General features: G+C 41.2%; 1 protein-coding gene across 1 annotated transcript in view; it reads left to right on the forward strand.

Moving 5' to 3' along the window:
* The first annotated feature begins 1,373 nt into the window (after window positions 1-1,373).
* The window catches only part of TMPRSS7 (transmembrane serine protease 7), a 35,468-nt gene continuing 22,326 nt past the window's right edge, over window positions 1,374-14,515 (forward strand). Inside the window, exons 1-8 of the mRNA XM_025477852.3 lie at window positions 1,374-1,560; window positions 4,574-4,704; window positions 7,182-7,249; window positions 8,384-8,577; window positions 9,548-9,586; window positions 10,290-10,518; window positions 12,021-12,151; window positions 14,139-14,251. Coding sequence (XP_025333637.1) covers window positions 4,612-4,704; window positions 7,182-7,249; window positions 8,384-8,577; window positions 9,548-9,586; window positions 10,290-10,518; window positions 12,021-12,151; window positions 14,139-14,251 — 867 coding nt within the window. The 5' untranslated portion in view covers window positions 1,374-1,560; window positions 4,574-4,611. The remainder of the gene's footprint in view (window positions 1,561-4,573; window positions 4,705-7,181; window positions 7,250-8,383; window positions 8,578-9,547; window positions 9,587-10,289; window positions 10,519-12,020; window positions 12,152-14,138; window positions 14,252-14,515) is intronic.

Consider the following 14,515-nt stretch of genomic DNA (forward strand, 5'->3'; position numbering starts at 1 on the left):
GCAATAGAATGCTTTTTCTCTGTAGAAACACCACCCTCGTGCCTGCAGGACATCACATCAAATGAGGCCTGGTCTAGTTCAATTTCACCAGGAAGGATGTAAGCTACATTTCACTCCAGGGGTTGACAAGGGTGTTTGGCAAAAAGAATGAGGGGGCCATGAATAATTCAGAATGTACCTGGCCACGTATTACCTCATTAATTGGTAGGATTAAAGACTGGAAGACACGGACTTTGAAGGGGAGAGTGAGGGTGAGTAAGAGAGAATGAGAGAACTCTTTAAGAGGACTCAAAAAAGAGATGATTTCTTTGCAGTTGGTGTTGTTCTAGATTGTTGCCTTTGAAGGAATGTGTGGTTAAAGGTTATTTCATCACCGGAGTTTAGTTACCCTGACATGTATAAATCTCTCCTTCAAAGAAGCTAAACTCTTGCATACATTATTAAAGAATTCACAGCATCAGGTGACAGAGGGTAGAGGAGGAAAAAAAAAAAAAAAAGAGGAGGGAAACAATTAAATAATGCATTTTTTCCTCTTGCACAGAACACTTTGCATATCAATACGCTAAAACCAAGAATTTTCCAAGTCCTCTATTTCATTCTTTATTTTCAAATAATTATTTTATTTGCCATTGAGAAACTGGGTCCCTGATCGTCTCATTGGTAATCTTAAAAGTGCATGCACGGGAGGCACTGGTTCCTATCCCACAGACCTACATGAGCCAGAGCATCATCATCCTTAACTTTTTTTTCCTATCACCCGGTCAGGAAGCCATAAGTAAGAAATCAATCTGCTGCTATGAGGAACTCACTTATGTTCAGTCCTGCCTTAGAAGAAATTGATGGTGGGAGTAAAACGATATAATACAAACACGTGAAAGACACACATATTCCCACAGCTGGCTGTGTACACACGATGTTACCTTCATTGACTCCTAACCTCCTGACCTTCGGGTCTTCTGGGCCATGAGGGTCCATGAAATTCAGGCCCGTTCTCTACAGCATCTACTTAGCTGAATTGAAAAGTTGAGGAGAGGATTTGGGGACTGCTTCATTGTGGTTCATATAATGTCTGATTTTTCTGATTTTAATTGCATGATTTAATGCAAGTCCATTCATTACACTTATATCAATGAATTGGTGGATATACTTAGGCCTTTTAGCACTAAGAGTCTCCTGACTGGGTGGCTCCATTCCAAATGTGTTCTAAACTAATATATCTCCTCCCTCCCCTTTTTTTCTTCCTCCTTCTTTCTCTATTTTTCTTTCTTTTTCTTTCTTTCTTTCTTCCTTTCTTTCTTTCTTTCTTTCTTTCTTTCTTTCTTTCTTTCTTTCTTTTCTTTTTTTTTTTTAAGATATCCAATATCTCAGTTCAGGTGGTCAGTGCCCAAGGGAAGCTGCCAGGTAGACGAGCACCTCGAAAACCCATCGGCAAAGTCAAACCCAAGAAGCCATCCAAGAAGAAAGCTCCCTTTTGGAATGTCCAAAACAAAATCATTGTCTTCACAGTGTTTCTATTCATCCTAGCAGTCATAGCCTGGACGCTTCTGTGGCTCTACATCAGTGAGTGAAAATCCATGTTCTTTTGGAACTAGGGCTTGGCCTATGGATTCAGCTTCTGCAATGCACACCCAATCTGCCCCTGGGTGTGTCTGATAGAATTTCCCAAGTTCCCAGACTGATAACCACTTCCCAAGCTGTTGAGGTCTTAAGGAGGAAGAAAACAGAATTGTCTTTCCCATTTCTTCTTTTACCACTGCTTTCTTCCCACAGGGGAGCAGGAGGAGCAGAGATGGGGGATGGTATGACAAGAGCTGAGGAGGATAGATGCTCAGGAGCTTTGGACTAGTTCAGAAATGTAATGCATTTTTAGCTTTAAGAAATGAATGGAATTCTAAATTGTCTCATTTCCTCATTCCACCCACTGCTGGTTTCTAGGCAACCTCACACTTCCAGCTCCCTGAGCTTCCTTTTACTCATGTATCTTTCGCTCCAGTGTTTTTGTCAAGCTGATGGGTTGTGTTTTTGTCCATCAGATTGATCCTGTTGGACAGGAGTTATGACTGAGCTTTTTCTTAAAGAGCATTTACCCGTGCAGCTCAGTAACTATAGCATTTGTCGACTTATGCTCAACTTCCAATCCCCATACATGTTAATATGTTTGCTACAAGATATGTGTACTCTTGAGGGTATTAAAAATTGGTTGCAAAGCAAGATTTATAGGCAAAGAATTAATGAATATTGTATTGAACAGTTCAGGTGACTTATACATATACAAACTGATTACTTGTACTTCGCATGGTACAATGTAAGACATCAGACATACCAAGATATATCTCCCACCCTCAGAAAGCTCACAGATGCATTTTCTACTTTCAGAAAAATTCATAATTCAGTGCTGGAGAGGGGGTGTGAGTTGTTTTTTTATTTTTATTGATGTTTATTTATTTATTTTGCTGAAGCAATTACTTTTCAATCACAGGATAGAGGGATCTAACCTGCCCAGGAATAGAGTCCAGAGAAGACTTCATGAACTGGTTGTTCAAAATTCATTTCCTTCATATCTTGAGCATGCCCACAGGAGCTGGGTCCTGTGATCAGCATGGAAGCAGAGTGGGAAAGCAGACAAGATCTCTATCCTTAAGGAGATTAAAGACTAGGGAAGGGAGTCAAGTCATTAGGCAGTTAAGACAAACACAAAACACAACCTCAACCTAGAACAAACCAACTTATTTCCCACCAGTTCTCTGCTGGCCCTCAACTGACACACTCACATTGTCTCAGCATTTTTGTGTAAAGTTTTGGAACATCCCTGTGTAGAAGCAGTCTGCTGCCTGTGTTACAAATCAGAGAAAGACATTTCAGGAAGGTAGACCAGTGTGAGCAAAGGGAAACTGGTAAGAATAATCGAGAATTGTTCAACAAGTAACAGTGTTGTGACCATGCAGGTTATTTTATGTTGGGCTGAGCTGAAGAGTTAGGTAAATGTAATCTAGTTCAAGGTTAAATTGATCTTGTTTGTATTGTGGTTATCCTGACCCTTGAGTACTTACTAATATAAGTGCGAGCTTCTAGATGGAAGGCATGGCTTTCATTCAAGTTTTAGAGTCCATAACAACAGCAGCAATCTAAGAAGCACTTCCCTGCAAAAATCAGGAATAAAAACAACTATTGTTTTATATAGGAGACTAGTGACTCAAAGTGATCCATCCAAGGTCACACAGCTTGAAAGAACAAATCTAGGACATCAGCTCAGGCCTTCAACCCCTGTGACCCTTTCCCACACCTCCACAGCCTGACTCCACTGCATGGGACTAATGTGACCCTGGATGGCTCCCACAAGGGAGGTGGCTTCCTATCACTCGCATAGGTGGCCCTTCTTCCTAATTTAACCATCCCTTATGGAGCATTTCCATGTACTGGGCACTGTGCTAGCAGAGAATACTCTCTCCCTTTCTTCCTCTACCACCCTTCCTCTCTCACTTCCTTCCCACAAACATTTATTGAGCTTCAAAACTACAGAAGGGGCTGAGAGACAAAAAAGAAGTTACTGTGACTCTTAAAGGACAGACACACAGACGGAAGTTATGATATAGTGGGACATATGTCACAGGCGAGAAATGTACCATGGCAGTGGGAGCCTGGGGAGTGGTGTCACTTGGAGAGAGGCCTCGGTAACACAAAGAAAAGCAGAAAGAAGAGCCCTTCATCTCCACCTCCCCCACCCCTCCCCAAGCTATTCTCTGGTGCTCTAACACAGCTCAGACACAGCAGTGTTCCTGCTCCTGTTGTCAGGGGTTTCCAGGCAGGCCTGACATCTAATCCCATGGTCCTCACTGGGCAGAGTATTTAAGCAGGAGTGACCTGACCCTGGGCTGGGAACCAGACTTTGTGGCTCATGAGAAGAATGAATTCTCCGTGTATCGCAGAGCTGCAGACCTGCCCAGCACCCTGCCAAAGAGCCACACAAGTCAGTTAAGGAGGACCCCCAGGAGCTCAGGGAAGGTCAGCTGGAGGGCCCTTCCCTCTTCTCCCACTATGCTCACTTCACCTCGGAGCTTGAGAGTATATATTTCTTACCTCCTTACCTTCTACAGACTCAGAATCCATGAAAATTGCATATGCTTTTTTGGTCCTTTAGTGACTCTAGGACATGTATGAAGTCAAAAAGGTATATCTTTTACCTTTCTTTATTTTTTAAAAGATTTTATTTATTTATGTGGTAAGGAGTGAGAGGGCACAAGCAGGCGGAGCAGCAGAGGGAGAGGGAGAAGCAGGCCCCCCACTGAGCAGGGGGTCCCACATGAGCCTAAGACAGACTCTTAACCTTCTGAGCCACCCAGGTGTCCCTATCTTTAACCTTGTATCTACCAGAAGTCAATAGAATAGACTCTCTTAAGAGAAACGATGATTTGCTGCTGATGGAAGTGTTGTTATTGACTACATTTAGAGCTTCACAGGCTATGGACCAGTGGTATATGTAGCTGTCTAATAAAACCATTTGAATAGCCCGATACTGACCTCACCGCCCTCCCCAGAAGGAAAGCCTCTCACCGCTTCTTCTCCTGTCTTATAGGTAACACAGAAAGCAAAGATGCTTTTTACTTTGTTGGGATGTTTCGCATCACCAACATTGAGTTCCTTCCTGAATACCGACAGAAGGAGTCCAGGGAATTTCTGTCCATGGCCCGGACTGTGCAGCAAGTGGTGAGGTGATGGGGCGGGACTGGGGTAGGGCAGAGGGTTGTGTGAGAGCTGGGGAGAGTGGGGTCAGGGGTCAGGGGATGAGGAGTTGGGGTGGAAGGGTCACAAGTGTCAGAAGTGAGCAGGGTGGATGAAAGAAGAAGTCACAGGGAAACATGGGATTTGGCTCATCTTGGCTGTCCTCGCTTCTCTGATAGAATTGCTAATTAATTTATTTGTTTATAAGTAAGTTATTTATTTATTTATTTTGTTTATTGCTGCAAGTAAAAGCAAATAGCTGTCTGAGCTCCAGTTTTTCTCATCTATAAAATAAAGGAATTGGATTGGGTGATCGTTAAAATGCCTTCCAGAACTAAGGTTACATGCATGTTGCTTAATTCTGGGAGCTGTACACATTTATCTCAACCTCAACACACTAAAATCTCTTCACTTAAAAAAACCCACAAAACTTCTCTTTATAGAACTAAAATGTATTTAACCATAAAAAATTAGAAAATTACGAAAAGAAACATTAACATTTTCTTTAACATCATCTCCTGATATGGAGCCCCTTTTTATTCTGGGCCCCATAAACATAGAGGACAGAATAATATTGGAATATTAGTAGAGATATATATTCAGTTTTATAATCTGATTTTTTCCTTTTAATGTTAGGTTACATGTTTCTATGCAAGTAAATATTCTTTTACAATTATAAGTTTTGGGGTGCCTGCGTGGCTCAGTTGGTTAAGCGTCTGCCTTCTTGCTCTGGTCATGATCCCAGAGTCCTGGGATCAAGACCAGCATCAGGCTTCCTGCTCAGTGGGGAATCTGCTTCTTCCTCTCCAGCTGCCCTCCCCCAACTTGTTCTTTCTCTTTCTCTCTCTCTCATGTAGTCTCTCTATCTCAAATAAATAAATAAAATCTTTAAAAAAAATGGATAAAACATAAGTTTTAATGGCTCCAAAGTTAGCCTTTTAGAAAAAAAACTTATCAAAATTCAATTTAGTTCACACATAGTGTATCATTCGTTTCAGGAGTAGAATTTAGTGATTCATCATTTGCATGTAACACCCAGTGCTCATTCATGACGTGCCCTTCTTAATGCCCATCACCCAGTCACCCCATCCTCTCCAGCGACCCTCAGTTTGTTTCCTAGAGCTAAGAGTCTGTTATGATTTCTCTCTCTCTCTCTCTCTGTTTTTATCTTACTTTATTTTTCCTTCCCTTCCCCATATTCATCTGTTCTGTTTCTTAAATTCCACATATGAGTGAAATCATATGATATTTGTCTTTCTCTGACTTATTTCCCTTAGCTGAATACTCTCTAGTTCCATCCACGTGGTTGCAAATGGCAGAGCTTATCCCTTCTTATCAGATATTTAAATGGTCTCTCATTTTTGCAACGATGGATAATGCTACAGAAAGTTGCTACATAGATTGCTTATATATGCGATTACTTCCTTAGATGATCCCCTAAAAGTGTATAAAAATATCTATCCGTGGCTCTTGGTATATATTACCAACTAGAAAGCTGTTGCCAATTTTTATCTGCACAGTAACAGAGACAGTGGCCCTGTACTGTTGTGACAGGCACCCTGCGGTGTAGACTGGGGCAAGGCTGGGAGGGAGGGAGGGCAAGCTGAAACAACAGTGGGCACAGTGGCTCCTATTTACCCGAGGCCGCCTATATAGGGACTATGTAGCTGAACTTAGCTTTACCTTTACTGTATATCAATTATTCCTTAAATTAGCTCCAAGATTATTGGTAAGCATTTTGATCACCTTATAGAAGAAAGAAAAAGAAGAGAGAGAGAGAGAACAAGAAAAAAAAAAATAGTGGGGCTCAGCAGTTTTAGGTAACATGCTCTGTGTTGCATAGTGAATTTAAACCCCACAGTTAGGTGGGTGGTTTTGCCATTAGGTAGGAAGGGGAACAGGGGAGGACGAGATTTGGCAGAGACTCAGTTTGGCTTTAGAAATGCTAAGGAAGGGCAAAGAAGGTAAATCCAAATAGCTCTCCTTTGGATCCAGCTGGCATTTCAAAAGGCCTGGGTGTTCCTCAGAGAGGCTGCGGAGTAGGAAGGCGGTGGGTAGACCTGGCCTAGGGCCCCACCTGCCCCCTGGTGGCTAATACTGGATGTGTCCCTAAGAATATACATTTTCCCTGCTGAGCATTGATAGGAAAGAGGTTGGTGGGGTCCTTTGAAAATATACTCAAAGGCATTAAGGAGGGCACTTGATGGGATGAGCACTGGGTGTTATGTTATACGTGGGCAAATTGAATTCAAATAAAAAATTAAAAACACATTTAAAAAAATTTAAAAAAAGAAAATATGCTTAAAGGAGTTTGATTTATTCATTGTGGAGAAGATTAAACTTTGAAGTAGGCAGAAGACAGTTAAGCTTGATTAGGGTGTCTCCAGATGGCAATGAATGAATGAAGGTAACGGGTTCTTCTACACGGAAAGATGTCAGACACCTTGGTTTTTCTTTTTCAGGTAAACCTGGTTTATACAACATCTGCCTTCTCTAAGTTTTACAAGCAGTCTGTGGTTGCCGATGTCAGGTAGGGTATGTCCCTTGCTTTGCGACTTCTGCATTGACACCTGTGAATTCCTGTCAAGGCGGTGGAAGGGCTCTGATCTTACCATTCTGAGTAACTTCCTGGGGGTGGCTTTAGCACACCCGGTGACCCCACTCTGCCCTGCTGTGGTGCTGAGTTTTTCTCTTTATCTGCCCAAGTCTGTCCTCTCCCCACAGCTGGGATCCTGGGCTCCACCCCGGGGGTTAATGATTCTGGGCAAAATGGCCCCACCATGGCTACCATTGGGTAGGGGGATAAACCAAACACAGTCTGGTATTTCTCAAAATGTGATCAGTAAAAAACTGGTCGCTAGAGATTTCCTGAGGGAAAGAAAGGATCTTGTGGTCAAATAGTTTTTACTAAAATTTATTTTATTCCTTTTCTAGTTGATTTATTTTATTAAAACTTATTTTTTAAATTGTGTGCTATGTTTCCCCCACCTCCAATATATCTGCAGAGACTCACCGTTCACTTCGGCATATCAAAGGCACTAAAATGTCTCGGAGGAAAGCAATTTGTTTGCTTTCTATTTCCTTATTTACTATAGAACACTTAAGGTTTGTCTTTCATAAAACATGACAGTATTTGTGCACTTAGAGGTCTCGCTCCAGGGTTTGGCTAAAAACCAAGTTGGGCTCGATTCCTGGATTTGCTACTTATTAGCTTTATGGTTTTGAGTTGTGGTTGGCCTTGGTTTCCTTTTCTGTAACTGGAGTGATAGGACCTTCCCCATAAAGATTAAGTAGGCTAAAGTAGGATTTAGCACTGTGACTGGACACGGTGAAGTATCAAAAATCATAATTGTTGTTATTTGCAATAACAGTGAATGCTGTTACCCATAAAAATCATATATTCTCCAGGCAAATGCAACTGTACACGAAGGATTCCAGATGTGAACCCAACACAGGAAGACACATACTATGATGCTTTCCCTTCCCAATCCCCACAATAGGAGTCAGTGACTTCCTAAAGAAGGAATTTTGGAAGTGGGAAAGCTGTCCTCACTGGCTTTACCTTAAATCATTCAGTTGGGTCACTGGCTTTCTATGAGAGTCCACTTCCTGAGATATATACCTGAACATCTCTCTCTCTCTCTTTTTTTTTTTTTTCCTACAGCAGCAATAACAAAGGTGGCCTCCTTGTCCACTTTTGGATTGTGTTTGTCATGCCACACGCCAAGGGCCATATCTTCTGTGAGGAGTGTGTGGCTGCCATCTTGAAGGACTCCATCCAGACGAGCATCATAAACCGAACCTCTGTGGGGACCTTGCAGGGCTTGGCTGTCGACATGGACTCTGTGGTACTAAACGGTGACTGTTGGGTAATTCTTTTTTATGCTTTCCTTCATGCAGGACTCCTGATGCTGTCATTAAACACAGTCAATATCATAATGAAATATTCTCTTCCACAACCCCAGTGAAATAGGATTAGTTGAGGACATTGATAAAGGAAGTTGCCAAATGTTATATACAATGATTGGACAATAGGAGTGCGTTCAAAATTCATACAAAATTGAATTTGTTAAAGTGTATCCCTCCCTTTATTTAATTCAGCTTCATGAATCTTCAAACTAAGGCTCCAAGTCCTGAAGAAGAAAGAATTTTGCTGAGGCTTATCTTGTCTTTTGCCCTGTCCAGACAGAGCTGCCCCTGTATTATACAGTGTTGCCCAATGTTCCACGTAAATTATTGAAAGTCCCACCAAATTGCAAATTTCATTATTAGATTTGCTAGTAAAATACTTTAATTAATTGAGTGACCCCAAAATTATGCAACTTTCTCCCTTTAAATATGTATATTTAATATATATTTTAAAAAATACATATTTATTATTTATATATTTATTTATTATATATAAATATTTATTTATTATATATAAATATATATATCTGCCAAGCATGTAATGTAATAGTGTGTAGTTGATAAATATTGTTAAATGAATGAATAAAAAAATCTCTAGGGGAAAAGTCTGTACCACTAATACTACCTCAAACGTAAGACTAATTATTATTTGATTTGTTTGGTTGCTTTTTAGCTTTAATGATGTTTAGAATGTGTTACTATGGACAATTTCAAGCATCATGTAAATAGACTAGTATAATGAACTCTAGTTCACCCTTACTCAGCTTCAACAACTATGAACTCATGGCCATCTCACTTGCTCTCTAACTACATAAGCAACTTCCCCTACCCTCCCTGGATTTCTTTAAAGCAAATCCCAGATATGAGCAAAATAATGCTGGAACTGACTGTCTCTTTTCCATGTGTTTTTTCAATGCAGCTGGGCTTCGGTCAGATTACTCTTCAACCATAGGATCTGGTAAGTTATGGCAGGCAGTTTCTCCTATGCTGCTTCCATATTAGGATTCCTTTTGGCTATAGTTTTCTTTTTCAAATGATGGTATTGGCTAGTGGTCTTTCAGTCACCTGTGACAGAAATACACTTGAACTGGCTTAAGCACAGAAGGCACCTGATTGGCTCTTACAACTGCGACATACATGGAATATGCTGGCTTCAGGCATGTTTGGGGCCGGGTTCTAAAATAAAATATCATCAGGACTCTGCATCTCCTCTTTCCCTGTTGAAGCTTCGTTGAGTGTATTCTTGTAATGCAGTGTCATTAATGGCAACCAGTAGGCACAAGCTTGTAGTTTATCAGTAGCAACAATGGCAGGAAAAAAAAAAAGGCCCACACAAATTTCCAAAAGTTTGGCAGAAGTCCTGGGGCTGAACTTAGTGTTTCATATTGGCTGGCATGCCCATTTATGAACCAGTCTCTTTGACTCTGATTGGCCAGTCTGGGTCATGTGCCCATCTCTGGACCTAGAGATGAGCGTAACCCCAACCTAAACACAGAGGCAAGGTAAAGTCAAGTCTTGGTGCTGTTACCAGAAGAGAGGGGAGCAGACTCCAGGGTGGCAAAAATAGCAGATGTCCTCCGCATGAACTCTTTGTCCTTACTCTTTATAAAGATGTCTAGAAAAGTCATTCCTAAAACAAAACAAAAATGTTGTCTCCACAGACAAAGGCTGCTCTCAGTACTTCTATGCTGATCACCTGTCTCTCCGCTACCCTCTGGAGATTTCGGCAACCTCAGGGAGGCTGATGTGCCACTTCAAGCTGGTGGCCATTGTGGGTTATCTGATCCGTCTCTCGGTAGAGTCCGTCCAGATGGAAGCTGACAACTGTGTCACTGACTCCCTGACCATTTACGACTCCCTCTTGCCACTCCGGAGCACCATCTTATATAGGTACTCTGGTTGGGGAGGGAAAAGATTCTCTTACAGTGTCTTTTTTTGGCAGTAGCTTGTTTCCCTTGGACTTTTAAAACTATTTTTGTGTGCACTCATGAGATCAGAGACTGACTTATGCCTTACTTGGTATGCCCTGTACTGGCCAGAGTCTATCAGATGCAATGTTTGCTTTCTACACAAGGATCAAAGTCAGTATAGCAGGAACTTCAGCGAATATTCTGGAAATCTAGTAGAAATATTCTGAAAATATGAACTTTTCATTTCATTTTACGTTTATTGCAATTGCAGTAGAAACTATTTCATTTAGGGTGTGAGAACAGATATTCTCTGATGGTCGCATAGCATTAGTAAAACAATTAAAAATTTTCCCCTTATTATAGAGGTAACACAATGTTCGTTGTGAAAGCCAAATCAATCAGAGAAAAACAAGATCAATATTTCACAATCCCATAACCCAGAAGAAATGTCTGTTATCTTTTTGCACAAATATTTTCATTCCTATATAGATATGTAGTTACACACATATATACACACCCTAATATTTTTTACTTACAGTAGACATCTTTTTTTTTTAATAGAAGCAACATCCTTCTTCTTTTTTTAAAGATTTTATTTATTTATTCATGAGAGACACAGAGAGAGAGGCAGAGACACAGGCAGAGGGAGAAGCAGGCTCCACACAGGGAGCCCAATGTGGGACTCGATCCCGGGTCCCCAGGATCACGCCCTGGGCCGAAGGCAGACGCTCAACTGCTGAGCCACCCAGGTGTCCCCTAAAAGACATCTTTTTATGAGTGCTTACTATCTTGATAATTTAATAACGATAGTTACACTTTATTAAACATGTACTATTTGTTACTAAAAAGGCACATGAATTATTTTATTATTTTTAATAGTACTTATATACGTATGTATGTATATTTTGGTGATGAATATGCAGATGCTAGAACTTCCAACACTATATAATGGCTACAGGGAAAAGTTGGTCACTGGCTCCCATTCCTCAGTCATTGTTATTGTTTTTTTTCATCCTTCCAGACATACTCTGCTATTATCTCATTTAACCCTCACCTTATTATTACCATATTCCATATTATTTCATAGTAGAGGAACAGGCACTCATGAAGCTTAGTTACTCCAAAGCCCAGGCTCCTTCAGCCAGTTGTGTGACAGAGCTGAGTTTTGAACCCGGTTTTCCTGAGGGTAGAGCTCAGGACCGTAGTAGCCATTTCAGTGGTTGCCTATGCCTTGCTTGCTCTCAAGGGAGGTCCAATGGCAGCCATCCAGGAAAATTCTTTGATAGTTACTGGACAGAAGTTTCTATACTTTTATCAGCTCCTTTCCAGCGTGCCCTGGGGCCGATGAAGATCTGGCTGGCAGAGTCTGGGTAACAAGAACTGTGTGGATGGCCCGGGAAACGTGTGGAATTAGTGGTGGATGGAGGCTCACTGCTCAATAACCTATTACTGATGGACTTTTGTTCTGTTGTCTGGTTTCAGAATTTGTGAACCCACAAGAACGATAATGTCCTTTGTTTCCACAAATAATCTCATGTTGGTGTCCTTTAAGTCTCCCCAGATACGGAGGCTATCAGGAATTCGGGCATTTTTTGAGGTCATTCCAGAAGAAAGTAAGTCTTTCCTAATTGAAAAAAAAAGTCACCTTGGAAAGCATCTACTGTGATACTCCAGCCTCATTCTCCTGAAGCTGTGTTGTGATACCAGTTGTATGAGTCAGGGACGACCTTGACTCGGGGTCCAGAGGAGACAGATCATATTATTTAAACAGAGAGAGTCTGGGGCGCCTTGGGTGGCTCAGCTGCCTTGGCTCAGGTCATGATCTCATGGGTCCTGGGATCCAGGCGTGTTGGGCTCCCTGCTCAGGTGGGGATGGGGGTAAGGGAAAGGTGTCTGCTTCTCCCTCTGCTCCCCCTACCCCCAGCTCATGCTCCCTGGCTCTCAAATAAATAAATAAAATCTTAGAAAGAAAAAAAAAAACACAGAAAATTTAATGGGAAGAACTGTTAACTCTGTACCAAGGTGGCAGCTAGGTCCCTCAAAAAGCAGAAAGAAAACTGCAAGGTGTTACGGGTGTAATACAGACTGTGGGTCTGGGGAGAATGAAGGAAAGCAGTCTCAGTGCTTACAATTTACAGTGGGTGGGGGTGAGGGTGGGGGGTCTGTGGACAGAAACTCAGGCCTTGGGGGGCGGGGAGGGGTGCTGCTCAGCTGGTGCTGCTGTCTCTGAGTTCAGAGGCAGGTGCTCATGGACTTGGGACCCAGACTTTGGGACCCAGACCTTGGAGGAGAGGGTGCTAGACCAACCCAGGCTGGTATCTCTGAGAAAGATCCGATAAAGTAGAAGCTGGGAAAACTGCTAACAGGCTTCAATTCTGCTAGAGGACTGAGGTGTAGCTGCGCAGGAGGGGCGGGGGAGGGGACTGGGAGAGAATGTGGGGGTGCTGGGGGACGGGGTAAGAATCCTTGCTGGGCTGGCTTTCCCAGGAAGAGGAAAGGAAAGAAACCCGGAGGCCCCATTTCCCCTCCTCCAGTCTTCTGGGGTCCCCGTAGCACCCCCCTGTTGGCAAGGCCTGGCAGGAAGCCCGGTGGCAAAGGAGAGAGAAGCCCTTTGCAAGGTGTGTTGGGAGCTGTGTGATAATAAAGAGTCACCTGGCTCCCTTGCATTCTTCTCTTAGTGACTTGGGTGGACGGAGTAAAACAAAACAAAAAGAGCCTTCACCGAAACTCTACTCTTTTTGTAATATTTGTTGCCTTGTAACCAGTCAGATCTTATAGGTCATGTCTTGGTAACTTCATTATCAGCACCGACAAGGCCAAAAGGATCAGAATGAGAGATGTGGGTGGGGAGGGCAGTGCATTTGGCTTGAGTTAAATGGTCATAGCTTCATAGGTCCACCTCTATGTTAAGGCAGTGGCTTATTTTGATAGCTTCCTCTGTCGAATTGTTACAAAACTAAATGTAAAATTGATTTATTGAACCACATTGAATTCGCTCTTTGAGATGTTACTGGGTTGAAAAGCATCTCTAACTCCAAACATTAAAAATACGATTAGCTCAGAAATATTGCAGTGGAATTTGTGAACACACATTTATTGAGCATGCAGTGTATGTCAGGAATGATTCTAGGTGTTACGGAAAGTAGCAAACAAAATAGATAAAAATCAATACTCTCAAGGAAATTATGTTTTAGCAGAAGGATAACCAGACAGTAAAAATAGATGTTTAGATTGTTTTATTTAAACAGAACAATATGTTACGTAAACTGGGTATATTCTTCAACAATATACACTCTTTTGAACAAATAAGCTCAGAAGTTTAAAAAAAAGACATTTAAGCTATGTTTTTAAAGAAAGTAAAAGAATCCTATAGATCTGTAATCAAAGTATATGATCTGAAAACAAATACAGAATTTGAATGAGAAGCTTAGCTATCCATCTATAGGCTACTCTTTCTTTTTGGAAAAATTAGTTTAAATTTCAAAAAGCATATAATCTTGTTGATCAAGGAGTATGTGTTTGTAGTTAAATGTATGCAATACATTTCCCATAATCTCGCAACTGCAAATCATTGTGTGTTACTGGATTTTTTTTTTCCAGAGTGTGAAAACACAGTATTGGTCAAAGAAATCACTGGCTTTGAAGGGAAAATTTCAAGTCCATATTATCCAAGCTACTACCCTCCGAAATGCAAGTGTACCTGGAAATTTCAGGTAGCCTATTGCTATTTTAGAAAAATACTGTTATTCTTAGTAGCAATTTATTTTTAATTTAATTACCTGTATTTTTTTAACCACAAAAAGTATGTTAGTTAATTTTATAATATTTAAACCTTAACTAAATATATTACCTAGAATATTAAAGTTCTTTGTAATTTCAACCCTCTGCCCATAAATTAACCTTTCTTTGCAGACAAGCTTATTTTTCCAAATGTTATTTTGTTTGTATTAAAAAATGCAATGATATTGTTATGGAAT

The sequence above is a fragment of the Canis lupus genome, chromosome 33, assembly GCF_003254725.2.
Source record: "Canis lupus dingo isolate Sandy chromosome 33, ASM325472v2, whole genome shotgun sequence".
NCBI lineage: Eukaryota > Metazoa > Chordata > Mammalia > Carnivora > Canidae > Canis > Canis lupus.